The 23,223-nt window shown below is 44.8% G+C and overlaps 1 protein-coding gene across 1 annotated transcript in view; it reads left to right on the forward strand.

The window, feature by feature from the left end:
- The first annotated feature begins 395 nt into the window (after positions 1 to 395).
- PODXL (podocalyxin like) overlaps positions 396 to 23,223 on the forward strand; it is a 55,625-nt gene continuing 32,797 nt past the window's right edge. Inside the window, exon 1 of the mRNA XM_036759772.1 lies at positions 396 to 790. Within this exon, the coding sequence (XP_036615667.1) occupies positions 730 to 790 (61 nt within the window). The 5' untranslated portion in view covers positions 396 to 729. The remainder of the gene's footprint in view (positions 791 to 23,223) is intronic.

Here is a 23,223-nt window from a genome sequence, read left to right on the forward strand (position 1 = left end):
ATCCTTCAGGAGGTTAGTGCAACGTGTTCACACCACCTGTGCCCTTGCCTCTGGCTCCAGGCGGACACGCGTGTACTGTTCCAAAGGGTAGTCCCACAAGCCCTCTCCCCACTGACCTCCCCCAGCACACGCGGTCGCAGCGCCCGGCTCGCTCGGGGAGCAGGCCCCCTGGCTCTCTCGCTCTCTCTCCCTCCCCTCCCAGCTCCTCTCCTCTCGCCCAGGGCGGAGTTTCCTCCTGCTCATTGTTCCAAACCGGAGTGCCCGCCCAGCCCGGCCGCCGCCGCCGCCGCCTCGGGCGGCTCCTGGGGGGAGGGGAGGGAAGGGGGTGTGGGTAGGGGGGGAGGGACGGGACCTACGTGAAGAAGCGCTCCGTAGCCGCCGCCCCCAGCCCCAGCACTGCCCACCCCACCTCGGACACGGCGGCAGTCAGTTCCCTCGGGCTCCTCGCCGGCTGCAAGCTCAGCGCTCGGACTGCGCTGCGCGCCCAGCCCCGGCTCTGCGGCAGCAGGAGGAGGAGCAGCAGGAGCAGCGGAGAGCGGGGCCCGCTGAGCAGTCGCTGAGAGCGAGACGCGCGGCCCCCGGCCCGGGGACCCAGAGCAGCCGCGCCACCGACCGCGCCGTGCACGGCCGCGGCGGAGTCCGGACCGCGCTCCCCAATTCCGGGACCGGAGCCTGTCCGGCACAACTCCCGCAGCCACCTGCTTCGGAGGCCCCGGCTGCGAGGACAGGATGCGCGGGGCGCCGCTACCGCCGCTGCTGCTGGTGCTGCTGATGCTGCCCGGTGGATGGGGTGAGTGTGTGCTCGGCCCCAGTCCGGGTCCCTGGCTGGCCCCCGGCCCGTCCTCTTTCCTCCCCCCCGCCCCCCCCCCCCCCCCAGCTTGCGGGAGAGACCCTCCTTCCTCTTTCATCCCATAGCCTTCATTCCTCTTGCCAGCCTTCGGGGTGCGTGCCGGCGCTCGCACCCTAGATGGGAGCCCAGTGGTTGGGGGCCCCCTCATGGCCAAGCCCTCGGACACTGGACCGGCGGTGGCGACGGCCACGCGTTGAGCCCTGACCTTGGGTCAGCCTGAATCCTACAGCTGCAACACGCCCCACCCCCGCCCCCAGGAAAGCAGGTGCAAACCTTTGCGAGTCCGTATTAGGTCTGTCCGTCCCGGCCGGGAAATAGCTGGGAGAAAAAGGCCTTTTGGGACTGCAGAGGGGCTCTAGAGCTGATGGAGCTGTACGGAGCCATTCACGTGCCTCTCGGATTTCGTCTTAGCCTTAGGTTTCCCACCCTCCCCTCCAATCTGGTCACTTTCCTTTTTGTGAGTTGGAAGCAATCAAAATCTCCCAGTTGATGAACCGGGGGGGGGGGGCGGGGATTGAGAAAGCAGAGGCAGGTGGGGAAGGAAGTTCCTAAGGCAGTTAGTTACCTGCAGGAAGATGACCTATTTAAAGTCCTAGTCCCGGAGTAGGTGGGTAGGTATTTAATGGGGCCGGTTGTAAATAAATTTTTGGTTAAGTAATTCTGACTAACCACTCAGTTAAGCATCCCTAGTGCTGGCCGCAGTCAACGTGTGAGAGCTCCTTAAGGGAACAAACTCTTCTAGCACGTAGGGACCACCTGAAGTCCAAGACGTGGGTCTCTCCAGGCTCCTCGATACACACAAAGGAATTTATTTCTTGCAAATCTTTGGAGCCCCAGGCTCATTGGAGAACCCTTGTCTTCCCCTCTTACCGTAGCTCCATACTAGTCCTACTTGTGTGTCAGGGTGTGAATGCAGTGGCAGCCTAATGAGAAAGCTGAGGAAAATCCGAAGCGATCCAAACCGGAAGAGATCAAGTTAGCCCTGGGGTATCTTTCTCGACGCGAGGGACACTTAAAAACCGTCCTCCATGCTCACCTGGGCGCAAGGTTTATGATTACCCTTTCCAGGGGGAGAAGAGCAAATAGCCCTCTTACTCTCCCCCAGAGCCACTGAGAGTGATGGTGACAAAGCAGGGATAGGGAGGAAAGGACAGAGGGAAGAGAACCGAAGTTGGTGGGTAAAAAAATGCCGGCTTGAGAGAACGATGAGCTTGTAGGCTTACAAAAAAGTAAGAGCGGAGACACTCTGAGGTCTGGGAATTCTAGGGAAAGGAGCAGCTTTCAGATTGGTGAGGTTCTTGGCCACTCGCATCAGTTAGGATGAGCGAGAAGGGATGAGGGAAGCTTATGCTCTTTCTGCAGCTGACAGATTCTGGGGAAATGGAATCCCCACAGCAACCCTCCAAATGATGTCCAGTTAGGGGGTGATTTTCAGTTAGCCCCAGGATTTGTATGTCTGGTGTATGGGAAAATCAGTCAAGGGCTCTAGAGGGGCGGAAAAGGCAGCCTGAGAAGTGATAGCTGTTTGTCCTTTCTGTGTGACCTTGGGCCAGTCAGCCAGTCAGCATCTTTGTGCCTCAGTTTATTACATTTAAAAATGGGACAGTTGCCACCCTTGCCATTTCCCCCCCCCCCAGGGAGACCTAGTTAAGACTTGGTTCCTACCCTTCTAATTTAATGAGGAGAGGGGAGATAAGTAAGAGCTGTAGACTAATAACTCCACTATACAGGATGCTCGATGCATAAAGAGAGATGAGGCAGCGCTGCTAGACTTTGAACAGTGAGCAGCTGCATCCTACCTTGGAGTCTTGTGCAGACTAAGATTGTTTCATCCTCAGTTTTTCTCAACTTTAAAATGGGGATAATAGTAACTGCCCTACCAATTTGAAAGGGTTATTGTGTGCAAGCAGATGATAAAATGCTCGTGAAAAACCATTGAAAAAAGCATAGTTGCTGCACAATGTCAGCTGATGTTACTCTTACTGTGAATGGTAATAATAGAGATTCTCTTGGCCCAAAATATCCATCCCCAGATAAGACATGTGGAAAAGGTGTCGGTACTGTCCACCTCCTCCACTGTAGAACACAAAGTAAAAAAAATGTTGGATGCAGGGCGGTGCACTGGGGAAGAATGGGGGGCTTTGGAGAGTGGGATGGGAAAGGAGACTTCATAAGAAAAAATAACTGGGGAGAGAGGAACCTATTGAACGTAGTGTATGTGGGGTGTGAAGTACCCTTAGCAAGGTAGGGGCAGCAAAACCTTTTAGAAATGTTATCCTAAGGTTCTGTCCACTATTTTGTCTGCAGTGAGGACAGTGGGACACTTGTTTGTGTATTGGTAGAAAGAAAAGGGGGAGTCTGGAAGCAGCACTTCCATTACCTCCTAGCAGAAACAGCTGGGAGCTTTTGAAGGTGGCAGGGAGGAGGGTGTGGCTGCAGTAAGCTGGCCTGCTTTGGCCGTGGCATCTGCATGAATCGTTGGTGTGGATCCTGTAAGAAGACCAGAAGAAGGAGTGAAAGCTTCATGGTAGCAATGATTTATACCACTTTTTCTGATAAAATTAAAATGGATTCTTTTGTTTGCATATACAGAGTGTGTTAAAGGTACAGGTATCCTTTATGAACCTCATCTTGTACCAGTTTGGAGAAGTTTCCTAATTCATAGCAAGCAGTTGGGTTTTCTGTTAGAATGAAGGGGTGATGGCAGTTACCATTCCTTATAATAGAAAATTTTCATGCAGAAGATTAGCCATGCAGGCAGTGGGACTGTTCATATATAGGCACCATTTAAACCCATACTGGGGCAGCTAGGTGGCACAGTGGATAGAGTGCCTGGCCTGGAGTCAGGAAGACTCATCTCCCCTGAGTTCAAATGTGGCCTCAGACATTTAGTAGCTGTGTGATCCTGGGCAAGTCACTTAACCACATTTGCCTCTGTTTCCTCATCTGTAAAATGAGTTGGAGAAGGAAATGGCAAATCACTCTAGTATCTTTGCCAGAAAAAAACCCCCAAAACCCAAAGTGGGTCAGGAAGAGTCAGATACAACAGAAAAAATGACTGAAAACCCATACTAGCCCAGGCTGAAACATGAAAGCTTTCCCCCCTTCCCGCCCCCACCCCAAATTGAGGTCTAAGAGTGACAAAAGGTGGGTTGGCCCAGATTGCAGTTAGTTAACAGGTACATAATTAGCAACTGCTCTGTGTCACAGACTTGTGGAGGCACAGAGAAAATGAACAATTCAGCCCTGAGGACCTTAGTAAGGCGTACACTTACCCTTCTACTCAGTTTGGAAAACAGGTTGAATAGAAACTGAACCATTGGGTAAAGGAGTCTTTCCTCATCTAGTTAACCCCTTCATGTTAGGTGAGGAAACAGAAACCTCCACCCAAAGAAGTTAAGTGATTTTTTCCAAGGTCCTTATAGGCAGTAAGTTCCTGACTCTGGATCTGAACCCAGGCCCTCTTGACCCCAGATACAATGGCTTTTTTTTTTTTCTATACACCATACATTGGATTGAAACCAAAGTCTTTGAACTCTACTCTCTATCTTTTGGGGCATTGGGGTTGGGAGACCTCTGTGCAGCCTCTTGGTCTAGAGAAAGGGCAAAGCTTGTTCTGAGCTCCGGTAATATCCCAGGCAGGAGGGTCCGATGAAAAGGTCATTTGATGAAGTGTCACCTAACCTCACTTATTTTCTTTTTTGCTTTTCTTCTCTCCTTCAGCACTGTTCCCTCTTTTTTCAATATTTCATGGAATCCTACTGGAAGAGACATTTAGAGTCCAACCCTCTTATTTTAGGGATGAGGAAAATGAGCCCCACTGAGGTTTAAGGACTTGGCAGTGAGGGTCACCTTGTTAATAAATGCCTGAGGCCTAGTTGACTCCCAAATCCGTAGTTTTATTAACAACAATACGTTGCCTTTCTGTATGGTGGACTCCAATATTTCTAACATTTCTTGTAGTTCAACAGTGTAGGGATTTCTCTAACTCTCATTTTAATGGCTTCGTGAGTTTCTGGTGGGCTGACCCAACCATCCACCTGCCTTGTCTGATTGTGTAGCCTGTTCTGTGGTGTTTGTCCTCTATTAGCATATAGTCTTTGAGAACACAGGATCATTCTCATGCTAGGTAGAAGCATTGGAGTAAGACCAAAGCTGGATCTCAATACTTAACCCAGTGTCTTATATAGATTTCAGAAATATTTGCATATAAAAATGACCTTTCCTTTTTGGTCTCACCTCATACTCCCCCAGAGCCACTGGTAGGATGGTGACACAGCCCGGGAAGGGAGGAAAGGACGGGGGAGAAAACTGGAGTTGGTAGGTAAAAAAATGCCTGATAAGCTCAACAAATATTTCTTTATAAAAAAAATTGATAATTCTTGAAACATCACATCCATTTCCAAATGTTCCTTCCCTTTCCAGAGAACTTGTCACTTATGACAGAATAAAAGGGGGAAAACAAGTTCAGAAAAGCCAAGTTAGTAAAACAAACCAAAATTCTGACAGTCTGTGTAGTGCTCCAAACCCATAGACTCCTATCTGTGCTCTGAAGAGGAAGAGATGCCTTCTCACATCTCTTCATTCAGGCCACTGTTAGCCATTTTAATGTCACAGCATACAGTTTCTTAAGATGATTTTTTGAAAATAATACCTACCCTGTTTTAGTCACCCTACTAAGCTGTTAGAGGGCTATCCACTAATGAGAAATGGGTGGGTGGGAATCAGGAACATCTGCTTTCCTCCCTTACCTCACTTCAGCCCAATATAACTGTGTGCCCCTGGCCAAATCACCCTGGTTCCCAGTCAAGATGATTTTGAGACCACCTTTCTGCTTGTATTTTTATTCTCCTAATTTAACAGGGTGCCTAGTAATTTAACATGGTACATAGTAAGTATATAATAAATGCTTGTTGATCTACCAAGATTAAATATGGTAGTAACAGCTTTATAGGCCTTAAAGCACCATCTAAATATACGTGATTACTCTTATTTTTCTACATTTATTCAATTTGTGCTAAGGGCAGTGTGAGGGGGAAATTAAGGATGTGTTTGGGCACAATCAGGAAGGGTTTCCTAAAGGGGATAACTTTTTTTCTGGATTTTGGAAGATGGAAGGTTTCTAGAGTGCTTAGTAAGCAGTGGTGGCAGTAGAATAGGCAGGACACTGAACTTTTGAAGGGAAGGCAGGCTGTGAGCTAAGTGCTTTACAGATATGATCTCATTTTCTCTTACTATACCCCTATGAGATGCCTGATATTATTATGCTAACTTTAAAGTTGAGGAAACTGAGGCAGACTGATTAAGTAATTAGCCCATGGTCACACAGACTGCATGTATCTAAGGCTGAATCTGAACTCTCCTCTTCCTGACCCAGCCCCAGCTCTGTCCACTGCACCACCAGCTGCCACTTTTGAGCTTGAAGACATGAGTTCCCATTCAGCCCCATTAATCCTGCTGAGTCTCTCCTGTAAATTAGTTAGACCACATACCTTCAAGTTACTGTGGGAGCCAAATGAGAAAATGGATGCCAGTCAATAAATGTTTATTAATCGCCTGCTGTGTTTGAGGAACTCTCTTAATCCTTGGGCAAAAGACAGTCCCTTCCCTCTAGGAGTTTACAGTTCAGTGAGGGCAGTGGGTGTGTAAAAAGTCCTCTTCTTAGGGCCACTGCCTGGTGAGGAATTCTGGAAGACTGGGAAATGAATGGATTTCCATTCAAGGACTGTTCCTTTTTAAACCTACATAAATGTAAACTGCCTTATTGTAGTTAGGAGAGAATAGGGAGGAATTGGATTTGTAAAGGGCTGGATCTGGTAGGGAGGGGGCCAGGGGACAGGATGCAGCTGGGTCCTAAGAAAGGAGCCTGGAGAGATGGGACCACTAAGCCCAGGAGGTGAGGAGTGGGGAGGAGAGCAAAGTTCATGGGTTATCGAGGGAGGGAGTTTCTTGGTGAAAGCTCTGAGAAGGAGTAGTTGGGATGTTTGTGAGATGAGCAAAGACTCCTGAGAGTCACTGGCCCCAGTCTGTCAACTGACAGATGAAGGTTCTCAACGATCCAAATGACTTGCCCACCAGGACACAGATAGTAAGTAGCAGAACTGGGGCTGGAAGTTAGGTCCCCCATTCCATAACCTAGGACTCAGATGAACTAAGGGACTTTTGGGAGAGTGTGGGGGTGGGGCGAGGTGGGGGAAATGATATAATTGTAAGCATCGGGTTGGTGGGGGTGGGGGAGAGATTTTGAAACCTTTTGGGGCCTCACTTTTCCTAACTGTCCAGTGAGCAGTGTTGGACTTGTTTGTTAATCAATTGTTTTCAATCTCTGTCTGACTCTTCGGGACCCCATTTGGGGTTTTCTTGACAAAGATACTGGAGTGGTTTGCTATTTCCTTCTCCAGCTCATTTTACAGATGAGGCAAACAGGGTTAAATGACTTGGCCAGGGTCACACAGCTAGTAAGTGTCTGAGGCCATATTTGAACTCAGGAAGATGAGAATTTCTGAGTGCAGGCCTGGTGCTCTATCCACAGTGCCACCTCGCTGCCCAGTGTTAGACTAAATATGAGGCTTTGGTTTATTCTGGAGTGTGAGGGCACAAGAGCTAGGGCTGTGATGGTCGGAGATGACAATTTTGGGAACAGCAGTAAGCATCAATCTACGTAGTAAGGGAATCCATCGAGGTGAAAGTGATAAACCCTCTAAGCCTAGAGGTTCCTAGGTAGGAAACAGTGGCTGAATGTGGTGGGTAAGTTACATATTAACATCACTCCCAATATAGTGGACTGTTCCTCTAGTATTTGAGACTTGAATTCCCTTCTGGGTGGGGCCTTCGAAGGATCTGAATCCTGGAAGATTGGTGGGGTGGGGGTGGGGTAGAGCCCCAAACCCTGGAGGAACCTTTAGGAAGGATTGGTTTAGGATTAGGGGAGCAGGGTTTCCTTGTTGACCCAGGCCCCTTCCAAAGGGATTTCTTGCAACATTCATTGTGCATCCTGGGCTACAAGATCTGCTCACAAGCCTTGGGCAGTGTGTCTCCCTGGAGAGCAATGCTCCCAGTATCATCTTGGTGCTTTGGAAAGCATGCTGGCTTTGTCAGCTGAGCCTTGGTTCTTCTCCCAGTTCTGTTATATTCTGTCTTTGTGACTGTGAATAATCCACTTAGTTTTTTGGGGACTCAGTTACTTCATCTGTAAAATGAGAACAGACTACAGGAACCCAAAGATTCCTTTTTTTTTTTTTGAGGCAATTGGGGTTAGTGACTTGCCCAAGGTCACATCGTAAGTGTCTGAGACAAGATTTGAACTCAGGTCCTCCTGACTCCAGGGCTAGTCCTCTATTCACTTTGCCTCCTTGCTGCCATCTCTAAGGTTTCTTCTTGCCCTAAATCTATGATCCTATATATATGCAGGGCTGCTTTGGGGTCTGATTGAATTTCTTGGTCTGTTGTTTTTAGCGGAACATATCTATAGGACACGTGCCTATGACTCCAAGGTTAGGCCAGAATAAGATTTTTAAATGGGGGGGGGAGTGGGGAGGAAATGGTCATTTAATTAGCTGGCACACATGAACCTGTGGGCCTAACCACCTGCTCTGGTACCCTTGAGTAATTGACTTGTCACCAGGATATCATGCTGGTCTGCTTGGATTAGTTAGTAATTATAATTGAAGCCAAATGTAATTATGTAATTAAATTTATGTTGCACCTCTTACATCCCCCCCCAAGTATTTTTTTTTTAATCGTGTGACTCACTACTGGAAAAACTCTGCTACCCTTGCTTTCGGTGCATATTAGCTACACCCACGACTAAGCTGGAGCTGGCTGAGTTGAAGTGATTGGCAAAGGCTAGAAATCAGGGCTTGATTTATCATTCTGTTGATTGTCTAGACTTAATGAAGTGATAGGAAGGGGAAATGCTATTTTAATAATTTTAATAATGTGGATTAAATTTAAGAGGACATTCTGTGCACATTTTCTTTGCCAGGGAGTTAGTTTACCAGCTCACACACACAGCTATCCCCCTAGAGAAATAAAAGGGTGTTGTCTGGCATTAAGGCTCCATCATCTCCAGGAGAGATTGTCATTCATTCAACACCAGGAAAGCAGTAAGGTAGTTAGGATCTGGAGGGACATCTCAGGTCTTCTGACTAGTGTGTAGAATGCTAGGCTTAGTCAGGCAGACCCGGATTAAAATCCAGATTCTGACAATTACCAGCTGTGTGACCACCTTTGTGGTCCTTTGTTCAGTTGTTGTCAATTGTATCCAACTCTCCGTGACCCCATTTGGGGTTTTCTTTGCAAAGATACTAGAGTGGTTTGCTATTTCCTTCTCCAGCTCATTTTACAGCTGAAGAAACTGAGGCAGACAGGGTTAAGTGACTTGCCCAGGGTCACACGGCTAGTGTCTCAGGCTTTCTGTCTCCAGGCCATGCACTCTCCACAGCACCACCCAGCTGCCCTCCTGCTCCTTCATTTCCACATTTGTAAAATGGTGATGATGCTCCTCATTCCTCTTTCAGTATTGCAAAGGTCAAATGAGAAGATGTGCTTTGCAACTTTAAGCACCATAAAATCCTCAGTAGGAGGGAACAGAGTTGGTAGAGTGCTGGGCTAAAAGTCAGGATGACCTGGATTCGAATTCTCCCCATGTGGTTCATTAGTCTTATTATCCTGGTAAAGGCATTTAGCTACTTAATCTTAGATGTGAGGCATCTAACGCTTGGCCACACTGGGTCTGGTAGCACTCTTTCTGCAGTTTTCTCATTCAGACTGTGGCCCCTGGGGCTCTTATGTACCCGCTGGTGGTCCCTGTTCCTGTTTGAATTTGCATGTCAGTTAGCTACCTCACGCTTTTGACATCATCACAGGGTTACCAGTATGGGAATAACAGGAGTCTGGATGAAGTTTGTCCCTGAGCATGTGGAATGTTACTACTTTCCTCACTTCCCAGGACGGGAGTCTGGTTCTGAGATCTTCCCTCCCCACCAACTCCACCGCTCCTATCAAATTAGAATCCTGAAGGAGGCTCCTTGCTTTGGCTCAATCCAAATGTGGGGAATAAGCATTTATGAAGCACCTACTGTGGGCCAGTTCTTGTACTAAGTGCTTTGTAAACATCTCACTGCCCTGCAGGAGTGGTACTCTGCCCTCTATAATATTCTAGGACTGGGATGATGGTCACTGGGGGCTGTCTTTTGTCCCTTAAGATTCAATGTATAATAGTAGCTTTCATTTGTATAATTCCTTTTTTGGGGGGGAGGGTAATGGGGAAGGTGGGGCAATTGGGGTTAAATGACTTGCCCAAGGTCACACAGCTAGTAAGTGTGTCAAGTGTCTGAGGTGAGATTTGAACTCAGGTCCTCCTGACTCCAGAGCCGTGCTTAACTCACTGCGCCACCTAGCTGCCCCATGTTTGTATAATTCTCTAAAGTTTGCAAAGCATTTCACATTATGTTAACTCATCTGGTTCTTAACTCTCTAAGGGGGTTCTCATCCCCATTTTACAGATGGGGAAACTGAGGATAACAGGAGGAAGTGGCACAGGGTCACGTAGCTAGTTATGTATCCACAGCTTGGTTCTTTAACTCTTGTCTTCCTGACTCCACAAGTCCCGCTGGAAGGTCAGGGCCTATGTTATCACATAGATTATAAACTGCTTCCTTCAGGGATGGTCCTTTTGGCTCCCCTGTGATTGAATCAGCATGATTGTTGGTATTTCTCACGGGAAACTTGAGACATAGACCTCTCCCTTCTCCTAACTCACCAAACCCTACAAGGGCTAAAAGAGAACTTTCATCCCTGTCTGTCCTAGACTGAGTGGAAGAGACTAGTAACCGCTGGGAATTCTCTCTCTCTGGCAACCAGGGTTAATTGACTCGCCCAAGGTCACACAACTAGTAGGTGTCTGAGGTCAGATTTGAACTCAGGTCCTCCTGACTCCAGGGCTGGTACTCTATCCACCTAGCTGCCCTACCACTGGGAATTTTCAACATATTTTTTCTAGGTCTAGAAAACCAGTCTTGTTCTCTTGTCAGACCAGAATGTCCCACTTTGGTTCTGAGTTCAGCTTTTGATTCATATCTGGGCAGGGGGCTCTTTCTCAATTTTACTCACACACTCACACATACACACCCCTCCGCCAAGAGATCCAAGCCTTATAACAATGAATGGAAAAGAAAGAGGAGAATAAGCAGTTCAGCAAAACTAACCCAATATGTCAACCAAATCCGACAGTGCATGTAAAATTCTACATCTGTTGTCATCTCAACTTACAAAGAAGAGAGGTGGTTGCCTTCTCACGTGAGCTCCTTCCTTACAAGTGAATGAAAAGAATATTGCAGACATAGAGACTGTTGGTTTCTTGTGTGCTGGGATGGGGCTGGAAGCTGTGTTCTAGACTGAGGCAACCCAGTATCTCGAGGATTCAATCAGGTTATCTGTAAAATAGCCCTAGTATTCTTCCTTTTTCCTTCCAAAGTGGCTTTTCTCTTAATGTGCTTCCTGGAGATCTTGGCTGGCCTTGGTGACCTGCCATGCTTTGCTCTCCGAAATATTGGTCAGTGGCCAGAATGTGGAGACAGGTTCTGCAGGACTAATGTGGCTATGATGAATATATTTCTTCTCTTTGAGCAAGTCCAATATGTGGGCATTCGGTCTTTATGCTACAGGAAGATTTTATTACAAAAGGATACACCATGCACTTCTGGTTCTTTTGCCCTCGCTCTGCATCAGTTCATAAAAGTTTTCCCAGATTTTTCTGAAACCATCCCTCTTGTCATTTATTATGGTATGTATAGTAGTATTACATTAGATTCATATGCTATAATTTTTCATTTTACTTTATTTTTCATTATCAGTTTTTGGGAATCTTGGCTGGTCTGTGCATTGATTAGAGGTTTGTTGGGTTTTTTCCAGAGTTCTTAAAAATTTTAAATTTTTTTTCACAAAAGTATCTTGGGATTGGGGAATTGGGGGAAGCCTTTAAACAAACACTACATATTCAAACAAAATGGATTCCAAAATTCCAAATACCTCAGTCTGTACCCTGAATCCGTCGCTTCTCCATCAGGAGGAGGGCAGCATGCATTGTGTCATCCATGGTTCTCTGTAATCCTGGGGAGTTCTGTATATGTTGGAGTTCTTAAGCCTTTCAAAGCTGTTTTTATAGCTTTGTTACCATACATATTTTTCTCCAGGTTCTGCTCACTTTATTCTGCATCAGTTAATATCATTCTTTTCTGTGGACTCTCCAACATTTGTCTTTTTTGCCATGTTTATCAATTAGATGATGCCCACAATTCTTCCATGATATATTTCTTGCTTAAAGTGAAGTATCTGGCCAATATGTGAATCTCTTTATCTGTTTCAAAACTCAAGATACTCATCCAGCTCTTTATGAGTTTCTGGGGTTGAAGACCGACCTGGTTGTGATCATCTTCTAGCTTATAGGCTAGTCTTTGGACAACAGATACATGGTCCCATTAGGGCCATCCTCCAAGCCTTTACAGCTTGAGTAGGGCTTGCCATATCTTGGCATAGCATTTGAGAACCTGGGCCACCTGCAGTGAGGCTCCAGAGTAGAGTACATGAACACATGATGTAATATATTATCTAGTCCTTCCTCTCTCCCTGATACATATTCATTTCTCTTTTGGGACATAGCAGGTAGTCAGCTAGCATTAACCAAGTGCTTTCTATGTGCTAGGCACTATGTTAAGTTTTTATAAGTTTAAAATACTTTCTAATAAGTTTAAAAGTTTTATAGGTTCAAGACAGGGGAAAAAATCCCCCTTACCTAAGGAGCTCAGTCTAATGGGAGAAACAACATGCAAACTACTGACATAATTTTTACCATTTGGGTAAACTGAGGCACTGAGTTTCCAGGCTTGTGATGCATGCCTACCACAGAGAATATATTGTTGGCCTCTTCCCTGCCCTGCCAGATTCCTCGATATCAGCTTCCTTAATCATAGGAAGGGTACTGGGCCTGAACTAGTGATACTCCCAATCCAGGCTGTGCCCACTGGCCACACCCGGTCTCCCTGCTGTACCACCCTTTTGCATTCTCATTCTATTTCACAAATTGAGTGGCTCTGTGTTTCCTTGGGCTCAGGGTTGCACCCCATCCGCCAATTGTAGTAGCAGGAAGACCATGCCCCTTAACCTAGTAAGAGAAGATCTATGAGTATGATGCAGCATTGGGAGAGTTGGGAGCAGGGGAAGGAGAGGGTAGTGCTGGATGGGGAACTGGGTTCTGGGAGCTTGGGTCCTGGCTTAAATATGTCATGTGATCAGAATGTGGGGATTTAAAGTGGGTTTGCTTTTTAGTGAGTACTTTCCTTACAACAGTTCTGCAGTTGGTAGTGCAGGTGTTCACATCTTCATTTTACAGATGACGAAATTAAGGCTCAGAGAAGTTGGATGAGTTTGCCAGAATTTGAACCCTGATCTTCTTACTAAGTCCAGCATTCTTTCTGTGTGATTCTGGGCAAGTCATATAGTTCTGGGTCTGCCTTTGTCTTTAGAAGGAGGCAGATTTAGGGTTGAGCCACTCAAAAGTGGAATGAGCTCCTTAGAGAGATAGAATGGTCAGCCTTAATGGAGGTTTTAAAGCAAAAGCTGGAGGTAACTCCTTGTACTATGTATGTCTCAGTGTATTAAGATACACTCTCATCTAATCTGGTCTATGGGACTAGATGGCAGCTGAATTCTCTTCAAATTCTGTGAAATTCTGCCCTGCATCTCAGTAGCCCTCCCTAGTAACTCACAAGGAAATTGGGAAACTGTGCTTCGATTCCTTAAGGAAAATCCCAACCATGCTCCTCATAATTTCTGTGTGCTAGAGTACCCTCAGGGAGAAGAGCTAGGGAGAGGTAAGAAAGGCTATTTTCTTTTCTCCCTGGTCAGCAGCCATTTCCCAGAACATCTCAGTTATAGTAGGAGAAGTTTCCTCCCAGACTACCCTCCTATCTCCACCAGGATCCTGCTTTCTGCAGAGACAGCCAACAGATGTGCCCAAGCCCAAGTATTGTAGCAAAAGTAGCATTAGTTTCAGGCAGCATTGTACTGATGTCCGGTGTTAACAACAGGTCCAACCACACCCAACCAACATTTATACTGGTAGCATTCTGCAATCCAGAATAGTATGCATCACAAGTCTTTTGGAAAATGATTTTGTTTAATAGGTCCCATATCTTTTTGGATCCACAACTTACAGAGAGGCAAAGAGAAAATATCATAGTGTCTCTTTTGAGTGACAAGTTTTCTAACAAAGTGTTTCCCATCCATGTGTTACAATGACATAAGTTCCAGGGACATAAGGGACTGACCAGAAATAACTTTGATCAGGAATTTCACCAAACATTGAGTTAAAGCTTTAGTAAAAACCGGGGTATGTTCACTGACATTCTAGTGCTCTAGTGGACATCCTGATTGATGGAGCAAGAGGCATCTGGCCTTAGTTCTGACACATTCTAGCTGAGTGACCATGGGTGGTGTTGACTAGACAGCTGTCTAGGACTACAAATTAGAGATGGATTCCTTCTGCATTAGCATAAAGGTCTCTATTCTGATGAAAACACAGGTCTTGACCAAAAAAAAACCCCACCATAAAACTGATTGTGGGAGGTTTTCCCAAATGGTTTTGAGTTGTAGATGGCATTGTATTAATTGGGTTGCTCCCTCAAATAGTGAAATATATAAGAATTCAAAATTTATGAGTAATCATCTGCTTTAGAAAAACAAAATGATAAAAACATATATTGCCAGATGAGGGTGTGAAATTAGATGGGATCAAGAGCTTGATTGACAAGGAGAAGATAAACTTGCTCTGCATTTGGAAAAAAGGTGCATTGCTTTCGTTGGTCCCAAACTGCTTTCTGCTGCCAAAGTTCATCTCTTTAATATCACAAGACCAAACTTATATGTTGAATTTATTATATGCTTAACAGAAAAAGCTCTACATAATAGATTTACAGTTTCATATACAATTCTCTCCTGTTTCACAATAGAAGCTAATTTTATTTTATTAACATTTTTATTTCACTCGCTCATTTTATTTAAATTCAAAATAAAAAGTATAATCATAATATCAGAGATTTCAAAACTGTAAGGGTCATTTCCCCTCCCTTTGCAGTTGAGGAAACAATCCTTACTAGGTTCAGTGACTTGCCCAAGGTTGTCCAGGTAGCATACGGCAAAGCCAGGCTATGAACACAGGTTCTTTGACTCCTGATCCAGCATTCTTCCCACTGTGCCAAGCCATATTTTCCCAGTCAAGATGGTTATTAATCATCAGGTATCACTCTCAGAAGGCAAGAAGAATTATAAGTAACCCAAAGGATGAAGGACAATAGAAAGGTGTCTGGTTGCATCTAATAGACTGCACCATATTGCCAATAAAGAATTAGCCTTAGGGAATTGGCATAAAAACATCACCAGGAACACTTGACCAGAGAAAGGGGCAAGTGAGTCATCCACCAAAAAGAGAGAACAGACTGACAGCCATCGTGCTATATTGATACCATTGAGATAGGAAAGGCACCAGAGGATTAGCCTATGGAGGGTGTAGAGAAAGAAACGGGACAGTAATTGCACAGGCATTTTGTGTACCTACTCAATTCTATTGAGTCACTTCTATTTGTTTTAACAGCACTAAATGCTTTTGATGATTACAGATTTGTACTATCTCCCTTTCTATCCCACTTACTTTTTCATCATTTCCCTTGAGACTCTTGACCTTTTGTTCATTTGGATGAATTTTGGTGGTTTTTTTTCCTACTCTGTAAAGTAATCCTTTGGTAGTTTGATGGAAATAGAATAGAATTTAGATAGCAGATGAGTCAACAAGCATTTACTATCAAGCTGCCTGGCTGGTATTGGTGCTAAGCCCAGAGAAAGGCACAAAAATTCTATGTGTGCCCCACAAAAGGGCATAAAAATTCTTTGTATGCCCCACAAAGAAGGGCATAACAAGTCTTTGCTCTAAAGGAGCTTACATTCCAATTGAATGGTAAGCTCTTTGAGGGGAGAGGCCATCTTTTGTCTACTCAGCTCTTAGCACGAGTGCCTGGCATGTAGTAGGTGCCTAATAAATGTTTATTGAAAGGATGAATAAGAGACAATCTATAAATAACTATTTACAAACAAGATGAGTAAGTTCTTTGCAGGCTTTTGTACAGGGAGGCAGAAAAGGGCATAAGATAAGGGAACATTTTTGTCCCAGTTCAGCTGGAATATAGGATTATCAAATAGAATTTAAAAGTATGAAAAGGGTCAGAAAAGATCAGTTAAAGCCAGATTGTAGAGGTGCCCTCTATGTTAGGAGAGGAAATATTATCCTATGAGAATTAGGAAACCTCTAATTTGTAAGTAGGAAAGTGACCTGTTGGTCAGATATCCTGTGCAATTCACTTTTCAAGATGGGCGGGCTCAGTGTGGAGAACATCTTTTCTTGGGGTGGTGGTTAGGGGGCGGTGTCTGCTACAACCTTTGGTTTTCAGTCTTCCCAAACTATGAAGCTCTCCCTTCATTCTGTTTATCAAGGTGCACATTCTCTAGATCCTCTCCCCGGAGAAATGCTGCTGCCTCCCACCTCCTGAGCTCATGAACCATTCCTAGGTGTCTTCTCACAACTTCAGTTCTGTCTGACATTACTTTGAACAGTTTCTTTATTTGTCACCATCTCTGACCTGAGCCCTTGTCCCCTGCTTCTTTTCAGTGTCACTGCTATCTTGTCAGTCATGAAATTAGCATCTAAAAAAATTCTCTTTTACATCATGCTGGGTGACTTTGGTCTAAAGGTTGATGACAACACCATTCGATATAAATTTCAGAGGGGGATTCTTTTTTCCACAGGGGAAGTCGTGGAAGAGATGGGTTTGGTAGAGATGAAACACTGTAGCACCTGCAGTGGGGTAGGCTTGCTACGTGGGTTGCATGAGTCTAGCAGAATAGGGGATGCTTGGTCCCTCAGTTTACTCATGGTAAAATGATATCCATACTTCATTCACTCTTTACTTATTGTTAGAGCTCTTTAAAGTAATTATTCACGATTCGCTTCATCCTAACAGTATTAAATAGAAGTGGGCTCTCCATACATACTGTATCTTTCAAATTACAGTTATTTGTGTCCTACACTGGGACCTCTTAGTCATGTCTTCTGTGATCACCATTTTCAGGGCCCAAGAGCAATACTAAAGTTTGGAGAAATGTAATAGGATTAGATGGGAGGTCTTTCCAAAAATGAGAAAGGTTAGAGGCGGGTTTTTGGCTCTTTTTGTAAAGCACACATCTTTATGGCCACATAACTGACTTAGAGTTGTAAAAAATATAAGATCACATACATTATTTTTAATTAAGTTTTATTGATGCACTTAAAAAAATTTACCTTCTCTCGTTGACTTTTCATTGCTTTTCCCATACAAAACCCTGCCTACTCCCCCAAAATGAAGTAAAATGAAGAAAAATACAGGCCGTCCATGTCTGGCAGTGTATCCCTTGTTTTGCCCCTGTGGCCCACCTGCACCTCAGCCAAAGGGAGGGAGGCATGTTTCAAGTCAAGACTGACCACTGCATTCATTAGAATTCTGACATCTTTCAGAAGTGTTCTCCTTTACAGCTTTGTGGTCGTAATTAAAACTGTTTTCCTTGTTCTGCTTATTTTCCTCTTTATCATTTCATCTATGTCTGTCCAACTTGACATGAATGCTTCACATTCATTATTTCTTTCTCTTTTTTAAATAAATATTCATCATTTCTTAAGCCCCAGTGACATCACGTTTCCTTCATAAATCTTTTCAGCCACTTAATTCCCTGTTGACGGGCCCTCACTTCACTCCCTTGAACAACCAAGCATTTCCCTGAAGCCCCTGCCCAGAGCTCTGTCCATCTGGGTGAGGCCCCCCAGTGCTACATACTGTAGGCTTGGCTGCTTTTTCAGTGAACTGCCGGTGCATTACTGAAAGGAGCTTACAACAACAACACAATGCTGACCTTCTATCCTTCTGCTGTAGTGGGCAACATGGTGATTTCTAGTTTTGCTTCTTCCTTGTTTCCTGTCCTATTCCCTGTTGCTCTGAGATTCCAACTCTGCACCTCGGGGAAAGTCCCAGGCCTGGCATGAGAATCGAGTTTTTGTTTCTGTCAAGGCAGTGATGTCACAGTCTGACACCACAGGGAAAGCAAACCACAGAATGCCAGCGCTAGATAGAGGAAGAAAAGGAAACTCATGTTGCTATGCTGGAAGGTTTGCCAAGTACTTCTTTTCCCCTACAACCACTCTGTGAAGTAGCTAGTACATGAATTTTTTAATTTGCCCCATTTTAGAGAGGAGAAGCTGAGGTTCAGAGAGGTAGAGAGATAAGCTGAAGGTTACCCAAGATGCTACATGCCCTCTCAGCCTTAGTCTGTGAGTTTGGATCGCTTTGCAGAAGAAAGTTGGCTCCAGTGAATACTTGTTTGTTTTTTAAATAAATTTGTTTTTTATTTTTAACATTAAAAAGTATTTCTTGAGTTCCAAAATTCTCTCCTTCCCACCCCTCCCCCACCCATTGAGAAGGCAAGAAACATGATAGCAATTGTACATGTGAAGTCATGCAGAATATTTCCTATTAGGCATATGGCAAAAAAGCAAGAAAAATAAAATTTTTAAAAATGCTTCAGTCTTCCCTCAGACTTGGTCAGCTTTCTCTGAAAGTGGAGATAACATTTTTCATGAGTCCTTTGAGATTGTCTTGGGTCACTGCATTGACCAGAACAGCTAAGTCATTCAGAGTCCATCATCATACGTTGTTGGTGTTGCTGTGTACAACGTTCTCCTGGCCAGTGAGTACCTAAAAAACCAGCCAAATTGTTCATTTGTAACACCTCTACAGTGGCCCTGTTCAAGCTTTGGAGGGTTACCTTGTCTTTACACCTTAAAAAGTACTACCACAGTGGGGACCTAGAACGTTATTTTCCCTACCACAGTGGGGACCTAGAACGTTATTTTCCCTGTTAGTCTCTTTTTGCTCCATCCAGAGTTTTCTTCTTGATTGTTTTTGTCCTTCTTCAGTTTTGTCTGACTCTTCGTGGACCATAGTACTGTCTGTGGGGTTATCTTGGCAAAGATACTGGAGTGTTGTGCCTTTTTCTTCTACAGTGGATTAAGGGAAACAGATTAAGTGACTTGTCCAGGGTCACACAGCTAGTAAGTATCTGAGGCCAGATTTGAACTCAAGTCTTCCTGACTCCAGGCCTAGTGCTCTATCTGCTGAGCCACCTAGCTGTCCCTTGCCTCTTAGTCCTGGATTCAAATTCTAGCTCATCTCTTTAATTCCTCTGTTGCCTTGGGCAGATCGGCAAACCTCTCTGGGCCTCAGTTTCTTAATTTGTAAAATATGATGGTTCAGTAATTCACCACACATTCATTAAACATCTATGCATCAAGTACTGTGCTGAGTACTAGAGATGGGCATTTCAGCAGCGCAACAGTTCCCTGCTAACAACGAGTCTAAATGGTAATGGGAGGGGAAAAATGAGATATTTAGGTATTATATAGAATAAGTGTAAAGAGAATAAATACAAATAAAGTAAAAATAAAAGGTAGGTTAAATGAGAGGGCACTAGCAGTTGAGACTGCCAGGAAAGGTTTCAAGGAAAGGCTTCTCCATCTGAGGCAGAATTGAGGGAGGGGATGCATTCCGGGGATGGGGGATGGCCAGGCCTCTATGGAGAACAAAGAAAGGCCACTTGGGCGCTATCCTTTTTTTCAAGAGGAAGTAATGTTCAATGAGGCTGGAAAGTTAGATTGAAGCCAAGTTATGAAAGGCTTTAAAAGCTGAACGGAGAAGTTTAAATTTTATTTTAGAGCCAATAGGGAGGCACTGGAATTTATTGAGTATGGGATTGACCATGGTCAGATGTATTTAAGGAAAATTGCTTTATCAATAGTGTGGAGGAGTGACTGCAATGGTTAGAGACTTGTGGCTGGGAGACCTATCCAGAGGGTCTTAAAACAATCTTGGGAGGAGATAATAAGAAAAGAGAAGAGGATTGGCTCTATAAGATGGTGGGGGTAGAAACACCACGCTGTAGCATCTTCGAGTGGATATGTGAGGTGGGAGAGAATTAGGGAGGATAATGCTGGGGTCATGAGCCTGGAATACAGGACAAGAGGTTTGGACAGTCTGGCTGTCAGAACCTTTCCAGCTCTAAATATGTGATCTGTGAATAACAGACCGAAATGACATTCAGAAAAAAATCTAAATATAGGCAGTGTTCCAAACCCATGGACTTCTTGCCTCTGCGAAGTAGAGGTGTGTGGGGGGTGGGGGGTGTCTTTTCATATCTCGTCTTTGGGACCACGCTTATTCTTTATAACTATGCAAACTTTATATTCTGTTGATTTGGGCTTTTTCTTCTTGTTGTCACATTCGTTGTATTATTGGCTCTGCTTACTTCATTATGCATCAATTACTGTGCATTTTTCCATTTTTCTATATCATTCATTTTTTTAAACAGCACAATAATAATTCATCACATTCATGGACTAAATTTATTTAAGCGTTCCCCAATTGCTGGGCACCCACTTTGTTTCCAGTTCTTTGATACCACAAAACAAAAGTGCTGCTAGAAATATTTTGGTGGATGTGGTCTTTTTTTTTTTTTTTTTTTTTTGCTCAGTGATCTCCTTGAGGTAGAAGCCTATTAGTGGGATCTCGAGGTCAGTTTAAATTAGAAATTGCAGTGCCCCCCCCCATAATCCTTTTGTTCTTAGTCTTCAGTTTTCTTCTATTTTGCCAACTGCTCTTGTCTTCTTAATTTTAATTTCAGGTCCCCCGTGAGTCCTCGAGCTCTTCCAGATAATTCTCTTAAGAGTGTGTCCAGCCTGGCAGCTTTTTATGCCATCTTGGTCACAGCAAGGTAGTGAGGAATGTGGAAATTGCCACTGACCTTGGAGTCAGTTTACCTACCTCAATTTCCACCTTCCCTAATTAATGACAGTTAAATAACACTTAGTCTAAACCCCATCCTCATTTTAAAAAACAACTTTTATTACTTCTTTTACCATTCTTTTTAAGTTTTAAGTTCCAGATTCTCTCTTCCCACTTCTTCCTTCAACCCCCTCATTTTACAGATAAAGAAACTGAGTCCCAAGGAGGTTAAATGATTGGTCCAAGATCCCTGGGGCATTAAGGAAGAATTGGAATTTGGCTCTGACCTGTTTATATGCTACCACTGTAGGCAGGGGACAGTAGGTAGAGGAGAGGGAATGTAGGCTATTGCCCTCTATCGTCTACTAGGTATGTATTCCTGGGCAAATTGCTTAACTTCCCTGGGCCTTCATCATTTCTAAAGTGTGTGTGTTGGGGTGGGGGAGAGGACTTGTTTTAACATTCTTTGGTCTGTTTTCATTTTGCTGATGGTTCAGTGACTTATTCAGGGTCATACAGGGAAGTAGCTCTCTGTAGTTTCCTGCTGCTTCAAATGTTTCCTCCACTTCAAAGGGCATTGCTGCATTGGTCATTTCCTGACCAGTGCCTTGAGTAGGGGAGTAGCCAGACAGAGTTGGTCTAGACATCACTGGGGGCTCAGGACCTGCCAGGTGTTGGACAACCAGGCAACTGAAAAAAGAAGGAAGGAAATGGGTAAGGAAGAAAAGAGAATGAAGCGAAAGGAAAAGTAAGGAAATGGGGGAGGGCGAAAAGAGTGTGTCTTTCTTGTCCGGTTAAAAGCCTGGGTCTTTATGGCCTAAATCGTCCTCTTTTGGTGAGTTAGCAGTGGTGGGGTTATTAGCAGACACTAGATTGCCTAGCCCATTCTTTGTGATCTGCAGGGCTTCACAGAGAGGAATATATCCTCTCTAACCCTGTTTCCTCTGAGCGGAAGGCTTAGGTAAGGGCCATATCATTCTATATGTGGCGTGCGTTCCTCTCCCTCCTCCATGATGTCATAAGCAGCTGGCTTTGCCTTGGCAGCTTTTAGAGGATCTACTGCCTGCCTGCTCTCAGGACACCTGGCTCCAACACAGGATTCTTGCTGGGACCTAAGCCCCAACTCACTTCCCTGGGCGGCTCCCATAGGAAACTCTGGCTTCCTTAGTTAGCTCCAAAGTCTCACGAACAGCACTCGGCTTGGCTTTGTTTAAAAGGAGCCCTGCCTTTAACTCTCAGCAGAATTCTCTACCCCCTACCCCCATGGGGGAGGGGAAAACATGGGAGCAATTTTTAGTTGTTAAGTATTTATTTACCTGTAAGATTTCTTTACAGCTGCCTCAGTTATCTTCAAAGGACCTCACAAACCCTTATTTTGCTGTCTGTCTCAGGAGAAATTGTTAATCCAGGTCCCTTTGGAGCCTGAGGAGTGAGGACTCCTGGCTTCCATTTCTGTTCCATCCAGGGCACACTCTTGACAATGGATTGAAGAAGTGGTGTGTTTTGGGCAAAAGCTAGTCACACAGCCCTCACAAACAACCACTGACCATTTGTCAGGCAATAGTCAATAAGCATTAATTCAGTGCCTACCAAGTGCTGGGCACTGTGCTAAGCACCAAAGCACTGTGGGCTGAGCAGACACTGAGACCTTGTGGATGCTGTTTTCCAAAACTAATGAGGAGAAAGAGAGAGGAGGGCAGAACAAGGGATGGTTAAAGAAGAGAAGAGAAGAGGGCCAGGAGTAAAGGAGAGAAAAGGAGGAAAGAAGGGAGCAGGAGAGAAGAGAAGGAAGACCAAATTACAATAAGGGAGAGAAAAGGAGGAAAGAAGTGAGCAGGAGAGAAGAGGAGGGCTGAAGTACAGTAAGGGAGAGAGAAGGCGGAAAGAAGGGAGCAGCAGGAGAGAAGAGGGGAGTGGCAGGGAGGAGCAAGGAAGATAAGGAGGGGAGGAGAGCAGGAAGGTGGGAGAGACAAGGAGCCGTGGAACTTTTTTTGTGACATGGACCCCTGTGACATTCTGAAAACCATGGACCTCTTTTCAGAATGTTTTCAATGCATAACATATATATGCTTACAATGGAAACCAGTTAGAATGAAATACAATTATCAAAATTTTTTTAAAAGTTTTTTAAAAGTTGGTTAGCCCCAAGGTTATAATCTAGGCGGACCCCCTGATTTTACAGATGAGGAAGCTGGTCCCCCGAGAAGAGATGGGACTTTTCCATTGTCACACTGCAGGTCAGTGGCCAAGCCACAATGTGGCTGCCTGTTCCGTCCTTGGCCAGCAGTCCTGGGGAACCAGGTCTTTCTCAAGGCCTCCTGGAGAAGTACCTTCAGCAGGGACTAGAAATCATTTAGAAGTCAAAGATACCAGTATAGATGCTCCATTGAGTGCCTCCTCTTCCCCCAGAGACTTCGGGAGGGCCCAGCAAAGGCTAGGTGGGTAGTGTCCGCAGTTACC

The sequence above is a fragment of the Trichosurus vulpecula genome, chromosome 5 (assembly GCF_011100635.1).
Source record: "Trichosurus vulpecula isolate mTriVul1 chromosome 5, mTriVul1.pri, whole genome shotgun sequence".
Taxonomy (NCBI): Eukaryota; Metazoa; Chordata; class Mammalia; order Diprotodontia; family Phalangeridae; genus Trichosurus; species Trichosurus vulpecula.